Genomic DNA, 23967 nt, shown 5'->3' on the forward strand with positions numbered 1-23967 from the left:
GAGAGGGGGGAGGGTCAGAGGGAGAAGCAGACTCCCTGCCGAGCAGGGAGCCCGATGCGGGACTCGATCCCGGGACTCCAGGATCATGACCTGAGCCGAAGGCAGTCGCTTAACCAACTGAGCCACTCAGGCGCCCCAACAGCATGAAGGTTCTTGTCCAGCAGACTGACACTCAAGCTTTGGGAAAATTAGAACTTGAGGGATGATTGGGAATATGGGTCAGGTACTGGGCCTATTCAAAACATATTGTCAAATGATGCATGATGATTCTTTCAAACACAAGGAATAAAATGGGGGAGGATAAGGTATATCCTCTCACTCTGATACACGTGGGGGATACGTGGAGGGTGGTAAAATGAGGGTGTGTCTGGATTTGTCATCATGACTGAGGTAAGTAGAGATATTTTCTCTAACTTAGAAAATTCCAAAAAGCTTAAACCCCTTAGAGAAGCAAAAAGCTCCTGGTTGCAGTGTTAGCATGCATATTCCTTTTCTATGCTACATAATAAATTACCACAAATTTAGGTGCTTACAAGAACACATTTTTGTCATGACACAGTTTCTAGAGATCTGAACCCTGGGCCATCACTCAGTTGGGTTCTCTGCTCAGGGTCTCACAAGACTGAAATCAAGTGTTGGCTGGGCTGTGTTCTCATCTGGAAGCTTGACTAGGGAATTATCCACCTCAGGATCCTGTAGGTTGCAGGCAGATTCATTTCCTTATGCCTATAGTATTTGTGGAAGCATCTCTGCTGCTTCAAATCTCTGATCTTGAGACCTTTATTTTAAAGGGCTCACCTTATTAGGGTCAGGCCCACCCGAGGAAATCTCCCTTTTTATTAACTCAAAGTCAACTGATTAGGAACTTTAATTCCATCTGCAAAACTCCTTTATCTTTTCCATATAATGTAACCTAATCATCACAAGAATGACATCTCCTCCCCCATGCCATTTTCTGTTGGTTGGAAGCAAATCACAGATTCTGCTTGCACTTGAGGGGAAGGGGATTATATAAGAGTGTGACTTATGGGGTGTCACCTTAGGGTGTGTCTGCCATAGATTCTATCATTTAAACAACTTGCATAAACGGTTTTATCACTAGAAAAATATTCAAGATTTTTTTTTCTTTTTACATTCATATTTGGTGGCCGTGGACATGAACTTTATACAGAATTAATGCAGGTTGTCAAGGGGAAGTTTGGGCACTAAGACCTCCCAGTCACTTCCACAAATCATTGAACTGATTTGCAGCTGGTGAAGTGCCAGGGTTTTGTGAGGGAAGAAGCGAACAGGGCTGCTTCTTTCAGCTGTAGGCTTTTCCTTTGGGGAAGGGAAAGGTCATGGATAATTTTCCTTTTTCTCTTGGCATCTGAGATTTGGCACAATAACCTGAAAAATAATTAACATCTGATGTGAATAGCAAAAAGGAAAAAAAGCATGAAAGCCCTTTATGACTAATCATGTCTTTAGACAAATTCCTTTAATTTTTTTCCCTTTGATGATTTGTTCTTCTGATTTTTGAGGTGAGGGTTGGTCAGGGAGGTGGAGAGAGAAAAATGAAGAGAGTTCTTTTTTTTTTTTTTTAAAGATTTTATTTATTTGACAGAGAGAGAGAAAACCAGAGAGGGAACACAAGCAGGGGGAGCAGGAGAGGGAGAAGCAGGCTTCCCACTGAGCAGGGAGCCTGATATGGGGCTTGATCCCAGGGCCCTGGGATCATGACCTGAGCCAAAGGTGGATGCTTCACTGACTGAGCCACCCAGGTACCCCTGAAGAGAGTTCTTTACCTAAGCCCTTGGCCGGAGTATGAAGAGAAGAGGGACAGGAACAAATAGGCCACCAGATACACTCACCATTGGACATGGAAACCTAAGTCCCTAATCAGGTTGCGTGGCTTTCTTGTTGGTGTAACTCAGGGCTGGGGTTTACTATCTGCGGTTTACTTGATGGCGTGCCTGGCACACGGTAAGCATTCTAAGACATTCTGTAATGAAGGAAGGACATGAATCTTCCCCGATGGGAGAAGAAAGAATGCGAGGAAGCAGAGAGATGAATGCAACAAAAATGAGAATTTACAGAAACCTGGGCCTGGATTGGTAAGACAGGTGGTAAGATGGCAGGTGATGAGGGCCCAGAAGAAGGAACCAGAGTAGCTGTTGCTCAGAAAGCGCATCAGGATCAGCAGAAAGCCAGCTGGATGGTGAACTTCCAACTCCTGGTAGTCAATGACTCAGTTTTATTATTTGGATTCAACGTAATGGACTTGGTGGGTCAACACAGTTTCTAAAAACTGTAAGTGGATTTCATCATCCTTTGGTGAGCTCCACTTTATCCAGCCAGTCCTGAACTGCCAGCCAAGGACCAATCAATTCGCCTTGGGAAACAGGGTGACTTTTGCCTTTGTCATCCCACCCTTGCCTTTAGTCTAAGAAGCAGCCTTCATGGGGGTTGCTCTCCTTTGTATATCCTTTGACTGGGGAGGGAATCCTCATTGTTTTAACCGAATTGTTTCTGAGTTAGTTTGACCCCTAGTCAGCTCTCTGCAGTGGGTCTGGTTTCCCCTGCCTTCCTGGGCAGGCAACTTTATTCAACCCTCATTATTGTGTCAGAGTTTATTTTTCTTTTATCAAGTGCGAGAGGAAAACTGCTTGAAACTAAGAGAACTTGAGTAGGGCAGAGGCAGTTCTCCAAGGTCTTTGAGGGAGTTGAGAGTTTTCCTCAGGAGAGTAGTTCTTGGGACTAAGGCTCAGGTCTGGATCCCTAGTCCTCTTCAGACTATTCAGGTGCTAGAAGGAGCTCATCCTCCTGCTGTAGTAGGACGGTGTTGCCATCTCTTGTCCAAATGTCTCACCTTCCCCTTATTTGTCTTTTTGTTGCTGGGCAGCAAAACGTTTCAGAAGTGCTGGTGAAGGCCATTTACTTCACCAGCCATATTGCGTGATTGAGGCCAAGTGTAAAATCCAATAAACACTAGCAAGTAGGAATAGATTGTATAGTAGTAGAAAGCTAAAAAAAAAAGTCCTGCCTCAGTTTTTTGACCTCCTCATCAATAGAGGAGTAATATTGGTGGCAGAAGGACAGAGCTTTAGGAAGATATGTCCGTGCAAGAAGCCTGGGAAGACCTTGGCAAGACTGTAGTTGGGACAGATTGGAGTGTCTGTCTGCTCAGAAGCGTGAGCCATATGGTGCATATCACACCTGTGCGACACTGTCTGCGTGAGCTGCCCACTGTTTCCAAAACAGTGATTTTTCCGCTTTAGGTGAATTATGCATTTAATATGTTGATGTCTGGCTATCGGTGGTGTAAAAACACTAGCGACCGTTTGGACCTGGCTTTAATTGACCTCTAAGGGAGGGGAGTAGCAATCTCAGTCGATTGTACTTAGGAGAGGAGCAGGCGTGTACCCTTTTGCTGATGCCTTGAGGCTTTTGGACATCTTCCCCAAGACTGAGCGACCCCGTGTGGTTTGAGCTTTTACGAATCTCCTGTCGTGCATCTGGACCTCTCATGCTCCTGCTTAGCTTTTGCTGATTGGAAAGAACTTAGCACAATGTCTAGCACATAGTAGGCACTTGGATAGTATTTTTATCATTCTTATTTTTTTACCGGTTGCTGTGGTAACTTCAGCGTGCTCCATTTCCAGTTCTTACCATTTTTTCCCCGTTGAATTAACATTAATCTGATGGGCACAAATTAGAAAATATTTTGTATTCTTTGGCATTGGGCCAAGAATATTTATTCTAAAATGATCATTTCTCTATTTTCTTTATTTTTTTTCACTCTCGTTTCTTCAACTTTATTCATGTTGTTTGGTTCTCTGAGGCATAATTTTGCCATTTTGAAGATATTTTCCCTAAGTTTCTGAGTATGATGTTGGCAGTGGTGGTGGTATGAGTGGGTGAGAGGTAGGAAGGTGGTAGGGGGGTGGTTCCTAAGGAATATGCTATGAATTTCTGAAAAAGGGTCTTGGATAGCTTTTTCATCTCCCTAATTGAGTCCGAAAACCTTGAGTCTGGTAAATAACTCTGAAAATAATTAATTGGGCACATCTAAATATCTTCTTCATAGAGATTAATTTGTATGCTCCTACTCCTTCTTTATATGTCACTTTCTCTGCTCACCTGTGAGTCTGGAGAACCCAGACCCAAAGGTAGCATTAATCTTTGGAAGCGACATGGGGAGTGGGTGGGGGATTGATGACGAGGATGACACCATCAAGTAAGGGGAAAGTTCCAGATTGTAAATGATTTTCTCTAACCTGTGTTCACATTTGATTATATAATTACAGATTAGTTTGGGGGCACTGTGTAAATCTATTAGATTATGATTCTATTAATATTGACAGTTGGATAGTATAATAAGAATTTCTATTTTATTTTTTTTAATTAAACTCCCTGAATTTTAATCTCAGTATATTTTTGTCTGTTCTCATTTAGGATGATAACTGGGTGATTTATTTTTCCTGTAAATGCTTCAGTTACAAGGAAGGAGGGACTGGTACAGATTAAGGATAGAAATTTTGCTGCTTTTGTTATCTCTATTTGCTTGTGTGAAATTTGGCCAATCTTTGTATCTTTGCATTTAGTTAATCACAATGGCTGGGTTTAGCCACAAATGAGTATGATGCATGGCAGGATTGGGCTTTAATTTCATTTTAATTGATTGATTAATTCCTTGGAGCCTCTTAATCATTTCAGCACACTCTCACAGCTGGATGGTGGTACTGGATCCTATGAAGCCTGGTGGACCTTACAAGGTGATGGCACAGCAGACTTTTGGGAGAAAGAACATCACCCTGAGAGTTCATGATGTCTTATTTGGAGATGTCTGGCTTTGCAGTGGGCAAAGTAACATGCAGATGACGGTTTCCCAGGTAATTTGTAGGGGCTCAGTGTTAATAAATAATGTTGATGATGAAGAAGAAGAAGAAAAAGAAGAAGGAAGAAGGGGGCAAGAAGGAGGTAGAAACCTTCTTTTTTACCAGGGCCCAAGATCTGTGCTAAGTGTTTGGCATGTAATAATTAATTTGACTTAACAACTTTATGAGATGAATACCATTCATCTCACAGATGAGGACACTGGCCCACGGAGATTAAATTACCTGCTTAAGGTCACACAGTTAATAGAGGATCCAGGTAATGTGACTCCAGAGCCTGCTTTCTTAATCACGCCTAGTGCACTGTAAGGGTGCGGGGCACTCTCTCCTCCCCTTCCTGAGCTAAAGGCAGAAGCTGGAGTACCTGATGGTCAGGCAGATTTCATATCAAATTGAAGACAAAGTAGATTACTCTTCTTTATGATAGGTTTTAGAAGATGAGCTTCTGGAGAGAGCCTAGGAAATCAAAACAATTAGATTTTGTTTCAAGCTCTGCATCTGATAGAATACATGTCTTTTGTTGTCATGGAGATTTAACAAATTGAGACTGAATGTTGGCTTTGCCTTTTACCAGTTGTACGACTTGGAGCAAATCACTGTATTTCTGAGACTTTGTTTTCAAAACGTGCTTTTTAAAACAATCGTGGTTAAAATGAATATAACATCATATTTATCATTTTAACCATTGCTAAGTGTACAGCTCAGTGGCGTTAAATATATTCACAGTCCTGTGTATACCTGTCACTCGTATCTATACTCAAAATTTTTTCATCATCCCCAACATAAACTCGGTGCCCATTAAACAAGAACTCCTCCTTTTCTCCCTCTTCCAGCCCCTGGTAACCTCTGTTCTGCTTTCTCTCTATGAATTTGCCTATTCTTGTACCTCATTTTTCAGTGTACAAGTCTCTTACCTCCCTGGCTAGATTTATTCCTAAGTATTCAATTCTTTTATTTATTTATTTGTTTGTTTGTTTGTTTGTTTATTTTTCTTGTAGAAAGCATCTTTCTTTCTTTCTTTTTTTTTTAGATGCTATTGTAGATGGAATCGTGCAATCTTTGTCCTTCTGTGTCTGACTTATTTTACTAAGTATAATGTTTTCAAGGTCTATCCGTGTTGTAGCATATATTGAAATTTTGTCCCTTTTTATGCCACATTTTGTTTATCCATTCTTCTGTTGATGGACACTTGGGTGCTTTCTGTCTTTTGGCTCTTGTGAATGATGCTGCTATGAATATCGTTCTATAGATATCTGTTCCAGTCCCTGCTTTCAGTTCTTTTGGATATATACCTATGAGTGAAATTGCTGGATCATCTGTTAGTTCTATGTTTAACTTTTGAGGAACCACCAAACCATTTTTCCATAGTGCCTGTACTATTTTATGTTCCTACCAGCAATCTGCAAAGGTTTCAATTTCTTTAACACGTGTTGCTTTCCAGTTGTTTTTTTTTTAAGATTTTATTCATTTATTTGACAGAGAGAGAGAGAGAGCACAAGCAGGGGGAGCAGCAGGCAGAGAGAGAGGGAGAAGCAGGCTCCCCGCTGAGCAGGGAGCCCGACGCGGGGCTGAATCCCAGGACCCTGGGATCATGACCTGAGCCAAAGGCAGACCCTTAACTGACTGAGCCACCCAGGCACCCCTTTTCCAGTTTTTTTTTTAATTAAAAAAATGTTTTTTATTATAGCCTCAGATATGAAGTGGTATTTCATTGTGGTTTATTTGTATTTCCCTAATGATTAATCATGTTGAGTGTTATTTCATGTACTTATTGGCCATTTATATATCTTCTTTGGAGAAATGTCTGTTTGAGTTCTTCGCCCATTTTTCAATTGGGTTGTTTGTTGTTGAATTGTAGGAATTATTTATATATTGTAGATATTAATCACTTTTCAGATATTTGATTTGCAAATACTTTCGCATTCTGTAGGTTGTCATTTCACTTTCTTGAGAGTGCCCTTTGATACACAAAAGTCCTTAATTTTGGTGAAGTCTAGTTTATTAATTAGTTATTATTAATTATAGTTTATAATAGTTTATTAATTTTTTGTTGTCTGTGTGTGAAATTGTTGCGAAATCCAATGTCATGAAGGTTTTCCCCAATGTTGTCTTCTAAGAATTTATAGTTTTAGGTCTTTGATCCATTTTTTTGAGTCAATTTTTATATATGGTGTAAGGTGAAGGTGTAACTTCATTCTTTTGCAAGTGGATATCCGGTTCTCCCAGCATCATTTGTTGAAGACTGTCCTTTCCCCGTTGAACTCTTGGAATTCCAATTGACCATATATGTGAGGGTTTATTTCTGGGCTTCTTCTTTTATTTCATTGATCTATATGTCTCTGCTTATGCCAGTACCGTACTGTTTTAATTACTGTAGCTTTGTAGAAGGTTTCAAAGTTGGGAAGTATAAGTCTTCCAACTTTATTCTTCTTTTTCACAATTGTTTTGGCTATTCAGGGTCCCTTGCAATTCCATATGAATGTGAGGATATACTCTTCCATTTCTGCAAAAAAGGCTGTTGGAATTTTGATAGATATTGTGTTGAATCTGTAGATTGCTTTGGGTGATACTGATATTTTAATGGTATTAAGCCTTCCTAATATGAAGGGATGTTTTCCCATTAATTTAGCTCTTTAAATTTTTTCATCAGTGTTTTACAGTTTTCAGTATATACATCTTACCCCCTTTGCTAGAGTTAGTCCTAAGTATTTAATTCTTTTTGATACTATTATAAATGAAATTTCTTTCTTAATTTCCTCATAAGACTGCTCATTGCTGGTATATAGAAACAAGTGATTTTTGCATGTAGGTCTTGTACCCTGAAACTGCTAAATTAGTTTATTAGTTCTGGTAGCTTTCTTGTGGATTTTTTTTTTGGTTTTCTAATATAGGGGCATAACTTCTGTGGATAGAGATAGTTTTACCTATTTGGATACCTTTTATTTCTTTTTTCTTGTCTAATAGCTCTGGCTAGAACTTCTAGTTACAATATTGAATAGTAGTGGTGAAAACAGATATTCTTGTCTCGTCCTGGTTTTAGGGGGAAAGCTTTCACTCTTTCACCACTGAGTGTGATGTTACTTATGGGTTTTTCATAAATGCCTTTTATCATATTGAGGAATTTTCCCTCTATTCCTAGCTGTCTGAAAGTTTTTTTTTTTAATCATGAAAGTATGTTGAATTTTGTTAAATGTCTTCGTTTTCATGACTCTACTACAATAGTGATTATATCGGACCTAATTTACAAAGACTGAATTATTGTGTTTGTTTCTAAAAGGTCTTTATAAATTGAAAACTGCTGTCTAAAAATAAGATGTCACTATTTTTTTTTTAACTTTTTATTATAAAAAATTTCAAGCACACACAAAAGTTAAGAGACTTATACACTTGGGCTGCCTGGGTGGCTCAGTTGTTAAGGATCTGCCTTCAGCTCAGGTCATGATCCCAGGGTCCTGGGATCGAGCCCAGCATCAGGCTCCCTGCTCGGCAGGAAGCCTGCTTCTCCCTTTCCCACTCCCAATGCTTGTGTTCCCTCTCTCGCTGTGTCTCTCTCTGTCAAATAAATAAATAAAATCTTAAAAAAAAAAGACTTATACACACCTATATACCCATCACTTAGATCGACAGTTGTTAATATTTTGCCATATTTGGTTTGTCTGTGTGTGTGTGTGTGTGTGTGTGTGTGTGAACTATCTCAAGGTAAGCTATAGACATCTTGATACTTCAGTTAGGTGTCATATATATTCATATATCAAATTAATAGGTTTAGATATGTTTTTTCTTTACACAGAAAGGGGAAATAATAGGCCAGTGATGACTTTTTTTGCTCAGCTTCTTCTTTTGTTGGCATCAGTTCTTCTTTCTCTGTTTCAGTCATGGTCTTTGAAGATGAACTGTTCTTAAATTTTGAGACCTCGCATTTTTTCTCCTCCTTTATTATAACTATATAGAGGCTTCACTAGCTGTTTACCCTGCTAGAATGTTGGGTGGAAGAGCACTGTGTAGGCTCCCAAGGAGGGATGGGGCACATAGAGTGCATGGAGAATCAAGTGGGACAGAACAAGGGAATACTGACTTGCCAATGTGTTGGTCAGTGATGAAATTCACTTTGAAGGGTTCCTGTCTTCGTTGCTATTAGAGAATAGGGCCCCTCTGATAGACTGTGAGTGAGGTCTCTTAAGTAAAGCTGGATAAAAAGGACACTGGAAAAAGTTGCCAAGGAAAACACGCCTCTTACTTTGACTAGTGTTCTAGGAAGGTAGCAGTGGTAACACAAAGCCTTGGTGCTATATGTCTTCAGCACTCAGCTTTCTTTTTAAAATCAGCTCTACTTTCCAAATTAAACCCCAAAACTGTCTAGAATGAAGAGGTTGGACTTCTGGGTAGGGTGTGATGGGGTTAGTGCTTTGGGCCTCAGAATTGTCCTTGCTTCGTTTGTTTGCTGGAAGCTATCTCATTTAAAAATAAAAGTAAGGGAGACCGTTGTGGTTTCATTTAAATTGGAATCAGGGCTGGACAGTGTATTAGCAAGTTCATAGACATGTTGAAACTATATCCGCTTAAAATATTGGTGAAAGAGGAGTAAAGATTTTGTGTGCAGTATCAGAACTTCTGAGAAATTAGTCCGACTTAAGTTCTTTGACACACTTGAAACTGGGATTGATTTTCTTTGCTTATCTGTATGTCCTTACTTTTCTATAATGAGCATGAAATAACTATAATTTTTTATTTTATTTTTTTTTAAAGATTTTATTTATTTATTTGACAGAGGCAGAGACAGCGAGATCAGGAACACAAGCAGGAGTGAGAGAGGGAGAAGCAGGCTTCCCGCTGAGCAGGGAGCCTGATGTGGGACTCGATCCCAGGACTCTGGGATCATGACCTGAGCTGAAGGCAGATGTTTAACAATTGAGCCACCCAGGCACCCAATAACTATAATTTTTTTAAAAAAGCTATAAAAACAGGAAACTGATATTGACTTAACTAATCTCTTAAATATTTATCAAAGGCACAGTTTACAATAGTCATGTTATATAAACAGGAATCAAAGGAATAAATTCTTTAATTTGCATTATGGATTGGCATAGATATGTTCTGCATATTTTATTTCCTTTAATTGGCTAAGAACTTGAAAACAGTATTGTCTTCCCAGCTCTTCCCCTAAAACTTAATTTCTTCTCAAGTTGATTTTTATTTTCCTGCCGTTTACTCATTATTTACTTCTCCATTTTTGAGAAATACTTAAATTTGAGATTTAAAAATCTCTATGATGACACTGTGATCTCAATTCATTTATCTTAAAAGAAAATTGTAAAATTCAGTCCTTTCATATACTTTATGATTTCTTGTTTTGCTTCTATTGCTTCTACCCCTGATTGCTTTTTTTCCTTTTTTGTTTTTTGACCAGTTAGTAGATAATGCTGCTAAAAAGATCCTACTCTGGACATATCTACTTCATTTTTTTATTAGTTTTATAATTCAGAATCTAAATTCTTGCATTTATGTCTTCATAATGGATATCTTATTTACTCTTGCTTCCTGCCCTGCTTAAATATATGGACACCTTTGAATTTAAATGTTTATTAAGGTGAACTTTCATGGGGCTCCCTTTTAGCACCAGTGAGTGGAAGCAAAATTGAAGTTTTATATCTTGAGAGAAAGCATGGTTTTGTTTAGAAGTGGGATTGCTGCTAATTCACTAAGGAAAACGGTACTTTCCTTAATGTTTTAATTGTAGTTCCCTGTTTGCACAGAAAGCCACGGACCAGATGTATTTGTATCCATACAGTCAGGTTCTCAATAGCAGTCTATGCCAGGGGATCTCATCCCGTTTTCTGTCAAGCTGAATCAGATTTTGATATTGTTAAGAGTGAACACATTCTCTCTGCCTAGAATTTACTCTTACGCATCTTCTGTATTAGACTAAGGCTACAAGCTCTGAGATATAGGATATAAAAAAGATTCCCTCTGACACAGCCAAGTGTTAATTTTTTAAATTTTTTTTGTTTTAAATCCTGCACTTAGTTTGCAAGACAACATTTTAGGTGCTGACAGTATCCAAAGCCTAGTTTTCCAGTCTCTTAACACTCTGCAGAACTTTATTTTTTGATCAAAAGGATGCTTTATATGACTCCTCCTTTATCCCTTTTGCTCCTTTTCCTCTAAAGACTCCCAACACAGACACACAGCACACACATACACACGTACACATATGTACACACATGTACACACACGGTGTCTGTCTCTTCTCTTTGCCCCCCTCCACGTGACTTTTCTGAGGAGGTAAGATTTCTACTATAACCTACCATTCTTCGCATTCAAATGAAGGGAATGGCAGATTGTATGCCCATCTTGTTGTTAGGGTAAAGTGGAATTTTAAGATTGAGTGTTATTTATAACGCTGAGTGAGATGTGTATAAATGGAGAAAAGTCTCAATGTTCATCTGTCGCCTCCTAAGTCAGGGTAGGTCTTAAGACTTGGATATTTCTAGTTAGGCTCAGAAGAAGTTGGCCACTGTTAGACAGGAAACCCAGTTTTCAATATCTTGGCAATCCCCACATTCCTACTTTACACGTAGAGAAGTCAAAATCCAGAAGAAAAGGGCTGGTACCATATAACAATAAAAGATTCATGGGAGTTATGATGGCCGGCTTTATAGTTATTCCCTCGACTTTAAAACTGTTCTATTATACTGTGGTAGAAGGGACTATAACTTAAAGAGTCCAAATTCTTTTAAGTAAAGTTCCCCCGTGTCCCCTGCGCACACACACACACACACACACACACACACACTCTCTCTCTCTCTCTCTCACTCACACGTGCCTTGCTCCCTCATGCAGACCCCATGCCAAGATTCTCTGAGGAAATAGATTCTTGACGTTTCTTCATTAATTCAAGAATGTGGCATAAAGGTTACAAAATGAACACCCGGGAGCAGCTGCTTTGATGGTGAACTGCGGGTCCCTTGAGAGCCAGTGGTTCTCCCTCTCAGCCTCGGCAGCCTTAATGACTTCAAATACCTTGGTATTCATTTACATCCTCATTTAAATACTTGGTAGAAAAATAATTACACTGAGGTGTTTGATGAGATGAAATTTGATCTCAGCAGATGGAGGAAGCCTTCCCCTTTCATCAGCAGGGAAACCAAGTGTCATTTAAATGAAAATCTTCCTGAAATCTCTTTATTCCTAAATTTGCTGCCAATATCCCTGAGGAAATGCTTCCATCAAGAAGGCTTGGTGATATTGGGAAAGGGTACCAATTTCAGAAGTAATTGTCATCAGGTAGAGCAAGCATTCCCCCCGCCCCACTCCCCCCCCAGCCCCATTTTTAACACTTGCTGTGGCTTTCGAGTTTTGGCTTGAAATAGAACACAAATGTGAGTTTGAGGATGGAAGTTTTTCCCAGCCAGGGTTGGGGATCCAGTTCGGTGGGCTTGGTGTAGTGTAGGAGGATGCCGGCCCCCCCGACCCTGGCGGCTGTGCGCCGCTCTGCAGGGCTAGCAGCCGTCTACACTGCAAGTAGCTCGTTCGCCCCTACCGCCTCCCCACGCCGGCAGCTCACTGCGAGGAGGCACTTGAGTTCGCAGTCAGTGCGGAAGCCGGTGTGGGTGGAGAGACGGGAGGCATTTCACCCCCGTTTCCATGGCAGCAACATACGATCCACGGCGCTGAGAGCCGAGCGGATTTCAAGGGAGGTGACTTTTTACAGGTACTTGCTGCTGAAAAACAGTTTTCCTGCCAGATTAGACTGTGAGCGCTTGAGCCTGTTTGTACTCTTTGCTGTTTATTTTACAGCACGCTTGCCAGGCAAGACTCTGAACAAACAGGTCTGGATTTCCTATGGAATTTTCCCGAGACCCGCTGTCGCGTCTGTCCCGCTAGCGGGGAGACCGGTGGCCCTGACCGGCTAGAGCGGCTGTTACGCAGGGGGCACTTCGGCCGTGGCTGCCCCAGGAGAGCCCGAGACACATTTCGTTTGCGGCTGGCCGTCTTCTTGGCCACAGCAGGCTCCGTGGCCGGTCAGAAGGCGATTGGAGGGGCAGCGTGTTTCACGAAATGCCCTGTGGGGGCAGTCGGCTGCTGGGCGGCGGTTTCTCTCGCACTGGGGGCTGGAGGACCAGCTGTGTTCCCCGTGCTGGGTGGGAGGGAGAGGGGGCCAGCTGCACGCTCTGTGGCCTGCGGCCAGTGGAAAGTCTCCAGCCGCCTGTGCCTCTCGCTGGGGCGGTCCTGTCAGCTGGGGCTCTTGTTCCCTGAGGCCAGCGATCACTGGGCTTCCCGATGCTCCTGCTGGCCCTTTGTTTGGGGAAAACCAGACTAGTCCAGGAGGGAGAGAGAGAAGACAAGAAAAAACAAACACACACATGACAAACCAAAACAGTATATTTACAATACGTTCTTTGTAAAACAAACAAAAAACCTAACTGGAAAATCAGGATGGAAGGAAATAGCACTTTTGTGCAAGCTCACAGAGGAATGACTAACAAGGAAGCTACTCAGTAGAACTCGTTCTCATCCAGAAAAGCTCCAAGCCATTCCTGTCATACTCTTGGCAACTGGGGAGGTTTCGTAAAGGGATTTGGGGAAAAAATGATGTCTTTGGATGGGACACTTTTCTTTGTCTGGTTCCTTGGGACTGCTCTCAGCACTCACGCCAAACACCACCTTTCAAACTGCCATGCCTCCCATGCTTTTCTTGGGTGATTTGCCAGGATGAGATGAGAATATAAGCACGTGAGACATTTCAGTATGTTTCAGTACTTCTACAGTCGACTGGTTTCTCAGGTGTGTTCCTTTTGAAGACACCTCTCTTATGTGCTGTGGATTACACAAATCTACCTCCTCCTGGCCTTTTGGGCTCCATTTTGAAAAGAATGCTATGGTTTTATGTTATGAGATACCTTTTCTGAATAAAAGTATTTTAGTTTTAAGATATTACAGTGGTCTAAAAAAAAAAAAGATATTACAGTGGTCTAACTGATAGTTGACCCTCTTCAGCCTAACCCTCATCTAATTCAGACTTGCTCTTTGAGGTCTCAAATTTCACTGTGTTCTCCTTTCTTTGGGGACATGATTCCTCATGGTTTCAGTTCATCAAGATGGATCAAGGTGACTCAGACCAGCCCATCACTGGTTTTGGTTATTTATTTATTTATTTATTTATTTATTTTTTTTTTTATTTTTTTTATTTTTTTAAAGATTTTATTTATTTATTTGAGACAGAATGAGAGAGAGAGAGAGAGCACATGAGAGGGGAGAGGGTCAGAGGGAGAAGCAGACTCCCCGCCGAGCAGGGAGCCCGATGCGGGACTCGATCCAGGGACTCCAGGATCATGACCTGAGCCGAAGGCAGTCGCTTAACCAACTGAGCCACCCAGGCGCCCCGGTTTTGGTTATTTATTTGATCGGTCTTGGTATATGAAAGCTCAGAAGGAGCTTGGAAGGTTGGCAGTGTTTACTAAGAGGTAGTAGGATAGTTGACCACCCACTAGGTGGGTGTAAGAAATGACATTCCTGTTTCTTTTCTAGATATTCAATGCCACAAAGGAGCTGGCTAACACTGCGGCCTATCAGTCTGTCCGCATCTTCTCCGTGTCACTCGTTCAGGCAGAGCGGGAGCTGGAGGACCTTGCTCAGGTTGACTTGCAGTGGGCTAAGCCCACCTCAGGTAAGGGATTGCTGGACGGCGTGCCATCACCTACATAATGGGTCAGAGCCCTAGGTGGAATCTGTAATCCTGGGTTCGCTTCTGATCTATTTATTATGATTCAACCATCCCTTTACTCATTTCTTGTTGACTTTCCACCTGATTTCTGATGGTAGCCATTTCATGTTTCCTCCCAAGATTCCACCAGTGACACTCCGCCCCCCCTTGCTCTGAGCAGACGATGCTTCCTTGAGCTTCGCTAAACACACTAAGGCCCTTCAGCATGAGCTCTGCCGGCATCTCTCCCCACAGCCTCAATGCTCTTCTGCTTTTCTCTCCCTTCCTTTGTTTCCTGTGTCTGAACACAGTGGACCGGTGTCCTTTCAGGGCTGCCTCTGATGCGGGTGCTCACCCCCTCCACGGCCTTCTTTTACCCCTTGAGCTCTGGTCTTCCACGCCCCTGTCCACTCAGCACAGACTCCTTATTTCCTGCCTGTTCTCTGTTAGGCTTTGTGCTGGGCCCCAAAGATACAGCCGTGGGCAGTGCAGACACAGGCCCTGCTCTCAGATTTAGCCTTCCTTTTATTCTGACAAAACAAAGAAAAACTGAACATAATAAACACCCTTCTTGTGATGCCTCACCTCTCTCCTAAGCTTTTCTAGAACATCTTTTGTTCTCATTCTTTTCACTGCCTTCCCATATGTTCATTCTTTGTGATGTGGCTTCCGCTTCCGCCTCAACAACTTGCTCACCTCAAGGCTACTGCTGTCCTTCCAGTTATGCGCTCCAGACACTCTAGCACTTGACACTGCTGACCGCAGCTTTTAGAAACTGCATGTTCCAGGGGCGCCTGGGTTTGAACATCCGACTCCTGATTTCGGCTCAGGTCACGATCTCAGGGTCCTGGAACTGAGCCCCTTGTTGAGCTCTGTGCTCAGTGGGAGTCTGCTTGGGACTCTCCCTCTCCCTTTGCCCCTCCTCCTACTCTCTTGTTCTCTCTTTCTTTCTCTCTCTAAAATAAATAAATAAATCTTAAAAAAAACCGAGCATTTTCAAGTGGCTTTGTGGCTTTCTGCTTTCTTTCCTCCAAGATGTGATTCCCCTCCTGTCTTATCTTCCACTGTTCTCCTGTTATGGTCTAGGCTCTAATCAAATCCTTTCAACAGTTTTCCTACTCTGTGTGCCTTTTTACATATTGTTTCTTCTGCCCAGAATACCAGCTCTGCATCCCCCAACTCTCTCCCCGTCCCCCTTATTTACCTTTTCCTTCTCCCTGCCCATCAGTGGATCTGCCTTTATACCAGCTACCCACAGCCACCAGACACCAGCCAACGAACCTTTACTGACTCTGTGTTAGGTACTAGACATTGGGGATCCAGAAGGGAGGAAGATAAGGTTCCTGCCTTGGAGTAGCTAATACTCCAAGGGTAAGGGAAACACTATGCATAGAGTATTATGGAAGCACAGGGGAGAGGGGTAGGTCTTATTAGGCTTTTTGTGATGTGCCTTTCATTTGCTCTTCTTTCTCTTGCTGTTGAAACCCCTTACCACTTGTTTGTACCTCTTCAGGCACTTAACCATATTTTGCCGTATATTTTATTCAGCTGAATGTTTGGCTTATTCTGTAGAATATAAGAGCTATGAGGAGAGCCTCCGTGTCTCTCCATATGTCTTTGTTCACTGTATCCCAACCATCTAGAAGGGCCTGGCACCTAGAAGGTGCTAGTCGGTTTTATCTCATTCGAAACTGATTGGAATTCCCAGTATTACACTGTCAACTTTCTGAGGGCCAGAGCTGTACTGGGTTTGGGTCTTGTGTAGCGCCGAGCCAGGGACTTACATGCAGTAGGAGATCTACCGCGTTCCTGACTTCTTCTGTCTAACTTTTCCTCAACAGAGAACTTAGGCCATGGGATTTTCAAGTACATGTCAGCAGTGTGCTGGCTCTTTGGACGTTCCCTCTATGACACTCTGCAGTACCCCATCGGGCTGGTCTCCTCCTCGTGGGCTGGGACACCCATTGAAGCCTGGTCATCTGGAAGGTCGCTGAGAGCCTGTGGTGTTCTGACGCGAGGGTGAGACAGTATCCTGAAGTCTGGGAGAAGGATCCAGGAAATTTTGTAAGAGAGAAGGATCATGGTTTTCTCTGGGGAGCCAAATACTTGTTGAATGTCCAAATAGGTATTGAATATATGTAACTTATTGCACGAACATGGAACGTGTTATTTTCACTGTCGTCAGCACCATGCTCATCTGAGAATATGTCAAGAAGAAATTATCCTTTTCCTTAGTAATAGCTAATACTTACTGAAAGCTTTCTCTGTGTTGGATACTGTTGTAATCACTTTGTATGTATTAATTCACTTAGTACTCGCAATAACCTCTAGAAGTGTAGATACTATGAACACAAATAATATGTGGATAAAGCTGCTACATCTCAGAGTGGTTTAGTAACTCACTCATGGGTACAACTGGTAAGGGGCAAAGTCTGGCTTCAATGTCTGTGCTCTCAGCCACTGTGCTGTATTGCCCATAAGAATAAACAGTCTAACAGGAAGAACAAATATACATGTAATCAAAGAAATTTATTTGATTATGAAATTCTGATTATGAAAGCACAATCAGGAAAAGCTGGATCTGGAAGAATATGTGGAGTGGGGGAGAAAGGAGTAGTTAATAAAATCCTGACACTAATATTAACACAGAGATTAACAGTATGTGAACTGCTTTCACAGACATTGTTTCATTCAATCTGGGAAGGCCCCTGGGGAGAGGATGGACTTGAGCTCTTGGTATAGCTCAGGTAAAGACATGCCTGTAGGGAAGGGGAGATGTTCAACTTTGGAACTAAGAGAATGGCCTAGGTAGAGTGGGAGGGATGTAAAGTCAGGCTTCCCAGATCTCTGGGGACAGGAAGGGACGCCACCGAATGTGTGGGGAAGTGGGCATTCTCATATATAGCGGTCATGAGTATAAACTCATATATGCATTTTACAGAGAACTTTAGGAATGTGTCCACAAAGCCTTGAAAAAATATGCCCTTTGACCCAGCAGTTTCATTTCTGGGAATTTATCTTAAGGACATAATTAAGCATATATGCAGTGATTTTAGCTATAAGGAAGATGAGCAGAAAGCTTAAAAAAAATCCAAGTGTCCATCCACTGAGTACTAGTTAAATAAATTGTCTGCATGAGATACTCATAATAAAACACTCCTCCCCTCTGGTTTTAGTGACCTTATCTGGAAACTGGGATGGCCCTCTCTGGACTCATAGAAAGCTGACCGATACCCTTATCCCAGGAAGAACCTGGACAGATACGAAAGTTGGAGGCTGTTCACATGTTTTCATGTGAAACAGAGTGGTTCAGTCTGATTCTGTGTTGCTTTCATCAGAAGTTTACCCCAAGTGAAAGCTGGATAGACACCCAGTTTCGGGATCATCCTGTGATTGGTCACTAGCTCTCTCGTGACACTTGTGAATCTTATCAATTGCAGGTTGATTCCGTCTGATTCTGTGACTGGTCCCAGTAAGTACTCTGTTCTCTGGAATGCCATGATCCATCCACTGCATAACATGACTCTGAAAGGGGTGATCTGGTACCAGGGTGAGTGCTCATTTTGCTCTTTCTCCATTGTATCAGTTAGCTTTTGCTGCATAACAAACTACCCCATAACCGAGTGACTTAAAACAATAATAATTTTATTTGGCTCACCATTCAGTGGGTTATTAGGGTAGTTTTCCTGTATAGACTGCTTTGGTTAATTTCTCTTGGGATCGCTGATATGTCTTTGGCCACTTGGCAGGTGTCTGGTGGCTGGATGACCTAGGATGGCCTCTTCCTCCTGTTTGTTGACTGCTGGGGCACCATGGTCTCAAGTGGTCTCTCAGCCTTGAGCAAATTAGTTCAGACTTCTTTATCATTGACATAGCAGTCTCAGTCTCAGTCTCAGTCTCATAGCATTCACTCAGCAGTGTCTGAGTGAAGCCCAAAGCTGAAGCACTTTTCAAGCCTCTGCTTGCATCCCATTTGCTGAGGCCCCTTTGGCCAGAGCAAGTCTCAAGGCCAGTCCAGAGAGACTGCAGGAAGGCCCACTCCCTAAGGGCATGGATGGCGGTTGGGGAGAAACGTGCGGCCGTGTTTGCATCCACCCCAAGCCCCTCTCACAATCTGGACTGTTTTTAGGGGAGTCCAACGTGAATTTTAACAGGGACCTGTATAATTGCACGTTCCCTGCGCTCATTGAAGACTGGCGCCAGACCTTCCACCGTGGCTCCCAGGGGCAGACAGAGCGTTTCTTCCCGTTTGGATTTGTCCAGGTATGTGTTGGGAGGAAGAAGGTTTGGGGCATGGGTGTGGGGGTGTGCTGTGGAGGTCTCTTTCCTGGAATCCATATTCCTTTTTGTGCCCTCATAGTCTGCTGGTCAAGAACTGAGTGTCAGACTTAATTCATCTCAGTTCACTGATGGGACAAGTACATCTGCAAAAAAAGGTTAATAAGTGACAAATACTTCTTATTAAAAAAAGAATACATGTTCATTAAAGATATTTAAAAGATAAGCAAAAGAAACTGAAACATTTCTAATTCCCCAATCTTGACATAAGCTGACCTCTTCTGCTTATGTGTTTCTGCAATGAGATCCATACCATAATACTGTACCGTAGCTTGCTTCTGCTCTTAATGTCATATTGTGAACAGTTTTTCATGCCAATAAATATTAATCTTGAGCACAACTCATAACGACTGCAGGGCACTTTGAAATCCGGTTGTATTCTAATTTATTTAACTAGTTCTCAGTAAATGGGCCCTTAGGTTGCTTTAAACATTTTGCTTTTATAAGCAGCAGCGTTTATTTTCCTTGTGGCTAAGTCATTGCATATGTGCTTAATTCTTTCTGTAAGATAAATTCCCAGAAATGAAATTGCTAGGTCAAATGGAACGCTTTTTAAGGCGTTGAACATGTCCTCAAGTTTCTCTGTAGAAATGTATTAATTTGGATTAATTGTATACTCAGCAGCTATGTGTGAGAATGTCCACTTCCCCACACCCTTCCTAACTCGGTGCTGCCCCTTCTGCCCCTCTACAGCGAAGCTTTGCTCTCTCACTGCCTGCCCACTGCACGCGTTCTTTGCCTGGAGCAACCTTACTCTCCCACACTTCCCTAGCCAACTTCATCCTTTAGACCTCAGCCTGGGTATCAGGTTAGGAAGCCTTCTGTGAGTATTCAACATCTGGGGTAGGTACCTCCTTTCCCCAAACAGATGATTACTTAGCACCCTCTCCTTCCCCATGTTACTTGCGTGTCGGTTGCGCACATGACCACGTTTTTCTGGATCACATTTACATCCCAGTACCTAACTGCTCAGCAGTCGTTAAATATGGCCTAACACATGAATGAAAAAAAATATCAAGAGAAATCATACTTTTAATTAGCGGCAACTAGTCAGGAAGATTCTGCTCTCCTCCTTGCTGAAAAGGAATAAATGCATTTAACCAAGTTCATAATGGTGTTGCCTTACCTGTTCCTATGGCCCCTCCCAAGACCTAGACATCTTAGCAGGGTGGTCGTTCTGACTTGCCTGGAATATAGGAAATAAAACAAGTAAGGTGTTAGAAAACCAGGGCCCGACTCCCAGCATAATGACGGAATCGGCTTTAATACTTCAATTGGACACACATGCGTCCAGCCGTCTGGCTCCGCAGGGTCCACAGATACCTCCCGCTCACCGTCCTCACATCTCCCCCACCCTGTCCTAGTTCACCATACCTTTTTTTGGATAAAGATTTTTATAGACCTTTTTTCCACTTATAATTACTTTACAACCATGTTCTTTCTCCTTTCTCACATTTGTTTTGACTTGGAAACAAGATGATTCTACTCATTATTATCAAAATAGCAAGCCCTGTCATCAGTTCTGTGTTTCTGTTGGTGGAAACCCCATTTGGACTTCTGAGGTTCTTTTTTTGTCTTTGCCGTGTAGATGGTGATTTGAGTGTGACTTCAGCCAATTCCACCCATGTGTTGTATGCTTATTATATGCCATGAATTGTGTGAGGTGCTAGAAATAGAGCGTGAATCAGAGAGACCTGGTCCTTGCACTTATGCCTTTCCGTTTAGTGAGACTAAGTCCCTTAGTCTATGGCTTTAGCTGGTCATCATCGACAAAAATCTGTTGGTTGCTTGTGGAAAATTGGGAATGCAAACATATACCTTCAAAGGGAAATATCAAATATGACAAAATAATGGTTCAGCACACGGATCTGGAGCTAGTCTGCCTGGATTCAAATCTAGCTCTGACTCTTCTCTAGCTATGTGATTTTTTAAAAAATATTTTATTTATTTATTTGACAGAGAGAGACAGAGCAGAAGCAGGGGGAGCGGGTAAGGGAGAAGCAGGCTCCCCGCTGAGCAAGTAGCCTGATGTGGGACTCTATCCCAGGACCCCGGGATCATGACCTGAGCCGAAGGCAGATGCTTAACTGACTGAGCCACTCAGGCGCCCCTAGCTATGTGATTTTGAACCAGGTATTGAATAGAGCATTATTATTTGAAGTAGTATTTTTATTATTATCTTTATTATTTTAAGTATTACGTGAGTTGATCCATATAGAGCCTGGCACATGCCAGGTAATGTTAGTATTAATTATTATCAATGTGAGAAGTCAGAAAATCTGGAGGGACAGTTGGTCTGCAAGGAAAGATGAATTTATAGAGGTGTTGAGTTTGAAATGATGGTTGCAATAGCTAGAGCACAGCTAGAGATGTAGGACAGGAGCCCAGCGGAGTTAGACACATGTATCCAGGGGTTATTAGTAGGGAGGTGACCTGGAGTGTGGGAGGGAAGGAAGAGCAAGAGGCTAGGGAGTCCCTAGGAGTATGCGTTTTGTACAAAGGGTCTGGAGGAACGGTGGAGCGGACTGCGAAGTGCAGTATGCTGTTGTAAAGTCCTCTGAGTGTGGCCACTTTTATATTCTGTGGCAATCATATGCCTTCATTAGGAGCAGTATTTCTACTAATCACTGTGGGAGGCTGAACAGCACCCTAGTAGATCTCAGATCATGGGGTATGCTGGCGCCTCCGTGTGGCCGCTGTGGAGTAGTGCAAGCAATAAAACCGGCCAATTGCTGCAGGACTTCTCCCCACTCTGCCATTTTGAAACAGCTTCCTTGGCAGGAGTGAGCGTATTCAGCATTTCTCCCACTTGTGCTTCAGGCTAGTACTTACTCTAGACTCTGTCTGGTAGCTTCGTTGCTGTGAACTTCATCATGACACTGGCTGGTGACCGGTGTTCCGCTCTCAGTCTTCCGGGTGTTGTGTGGGAATAAGTAGGGTCACTCAGTGGGTCTTTTCACGAAGTTCCTTTGTGAAGCTTCAGCACCTTTTATCATTTCATATATTCCAGCAGATTTGCCTAAGAGGTTTTAATAAGAGAACTGGAAATGTCCCCTTAGTTCCAGATCACGTCCTTTTTACTGCCACTGCAACCTCTCCAGTTTTTCCTGAGGATTTTCTAGTCTTTCTGGAACAGCTCAAGAAGCAGAAAACTTCCTGTGCTCAAAGCTTCATTTGGCCACATTTGTCGGGATGATCCCAGGTATTTGCTGGCTCTGGGGGTGAGAAGGCTTGGGGGAACAGCCTCTTCACGATGTAGCTCCTCTCATGGGGACAGAAATTTTCAAATGGCGTCCAAAGACAGTGTGGTTGCTCGTCCAGACTGTTTCCCAGCCTGTGGCCTGGCTTACTGTTAGATCATGGTTGTGAAAGAGAGATAATGGGTTGATCCCTCTCATTGGCTGGATTGGGGCTAAGAATGACGTGTAGTCTAAATCAGAGAACAGGGTGATATAAATACGAGAGAAGTAAGGAAGGAAGAGTGGGACCACATGCGTCAGAGTAATATTAAAGAGTTTTCCCGGCAGCCTCTCCTCTGCAGGAGTAGGAGTCTGTTGATTTTAAGTCTAGATGGAAGTATTTACTCGGGATGTTGCAGAGTCAGACAGCCTCTTACGACCTTTACCGCTCCTGCACTACTCTGAGGCGCCATCTTCTTTCCCTTGAAGTGTTGCCTCCTTACTGGTCTTCCTGCTTCTACCTTTTCTCCCCTTTAGGGTAGTCTCAACATTGCAGTTACAGTGATCCTTTGAAGTGTAAGCCACATCAGAAGGCTCCAGTGGTTCCTCTGTATGAGCGAGGTCAGCAGAGTGACACGTGGTCTGCCCCTGCAGCCAGCGCCCATCTGACCTCCTGTCCTAACTCTCTTTGCCTCGCTCGCTCCACGTCAGCTCCGCTGGCTGCCTTACAGTCTTACTTACACACTGGGCATACTCTGCCCTAGGGCCAGCCATTTTCCTTTCCTTCTGCCTAGAAAGTTCTTTCCCTGGTATAGTAGTTTTCTGTTGCTGCATAAAAAATTACTGCATATTTAGCAGCTTAAAACAATGCTACACACATTTCTTATCTCACGGTTTGTGTGGGCGACGAGTCTGGCATGCCTGGCTTAGCTGAGTCTTCCACTCGGGGCTGCGGTGAAGGTGTTGGACAGAGCTGGGGTCTCAGCTGAGGCTTGGGGTTATCTTCCAAGCTCAGGTGGCTGTTGGTGGAATTCGTTTCCTTGAAGCTCTAGAACTCAGGGCAGCTGACTTCTTGAAGGCCAGCAGGAGAGAGCCTCTGACTTCTCTACCCTCTTATAAAGGCTTCCCTGACAGAGTTGGGCTCTCCACCTACTCTTCCTTTGGTTCTCTTGAAGTCAGCTGATAAAGGACCTCACCTACATCTGCAGGATTCCAAGCAGACAATCAGATGTTACAGCTTCTTGAGTGATGGATACTGTCCTTTCTCTGAGTCCCATCCCCTATCCAGGTGCTTGCCTGCTTCTGTCATTTTGTCTTTTAGGTTATCTTATTCCTGCCCATCCCATTCCTGCTGCTCTCCTACATCAGGCTTTTCTCTTACTTGTCTAGAATGTGCTCGTAGCTGTTGAACCAATCAGCCTTTCTGCTGTCGGGTTCGTCACAGAATCATTTGCATGATCACTAGATTAATCCTTTGAAATAGTCCTTTTATCATGTCAATTTCAGTGGCTCTCTTATTTCTAAATTGAGCTTAAATTCACATAAAATTAACTATTTTAAAGCATTCAGTTCGGTGGCATTAGGACGATCACAGTGTTCTGCAGCCATCCCCTCTAGTGAGTCCCTGTTGTGTGCGGGTAAAGTATGAACTCTACCCGAACACTTGCCTCACTGTCTTAACAACGTTGTCTTTCCTACATAAACCCTCCAGTTCAGCTCGACTACTCTCTCTCTCGCCTTCAAAATTGCCTTTCTCTTTCTTACCTTTGCATATTACAAGATTCTGACATATCCTGTTGGTAGTGACTGCTCATATTTTCTGGGCCCATCTCTCTTTTTTTTTTTTTTTTTTTTTAACATATTCTGAGGC

General features: G+C 42.7%; 1 protein-coding gene and 1 long non-coding RNA gene across 10 annotated transcripts in view; both read left to right on the plus strand.

Moving 5' to 3' along the window:
* SIAE (sialic acid acetylesterase) overlaps window positions 1-23967 on the plus strand; it is a 127356-nt gene that overhangs the window by 6851 nt on the left and 96538 nt on the right. For all 9 annotated transcript variants that reach the window (XM_081799227.1, XM_081799226.1, XM_081799225.1 and 6 more), the window contains exons 3-7: window positions 4699-4874; window positions 14406-14544; window positions 16422-16599; window positions 18021-18130; window positions 18710-18843. In XM_081799227.1, the coding sequence (XP_081655353.1) occupies window positions 4699-4874; window positions 14406-14544; window positions 16422-16599; window positions 18021-18130; window positions 18710-18843 (737 nt within the window). The remainder of the gene's footprint in view (window positions 1-4698; window positions 4875-14405; window positions 14545-16421; window positions 16600-18020; window positions 18131-18709; window positions 18844-23967) is intronic.
* Window positions 18996-22219, plus strand: LOC145716292 (uncharacterized). The gene is made up of 2 exons (XR_014138875.1): window positions 18996-19741; window positions 20878-22219. It is a non-coding gene; the product is annotated as an uncharacterized LOC145716292 (long non-coding RNA).

Source organism: Leptonychotes weddellii, chromosome 11, assembly GCF_054177405.1.
Source record: "Leptonychotes weddellii isolate Sample4059 chromosome 11, ASM5417740v2, whole genome shotgun sequence".
Taxonomy (NCBI): domain Eukaryota; kingdom Metazoa; phylum Chordata; class Mammalia; order Carnivora; family Phocidae; genus Leptonychotes; species Leptonychotes weddellii.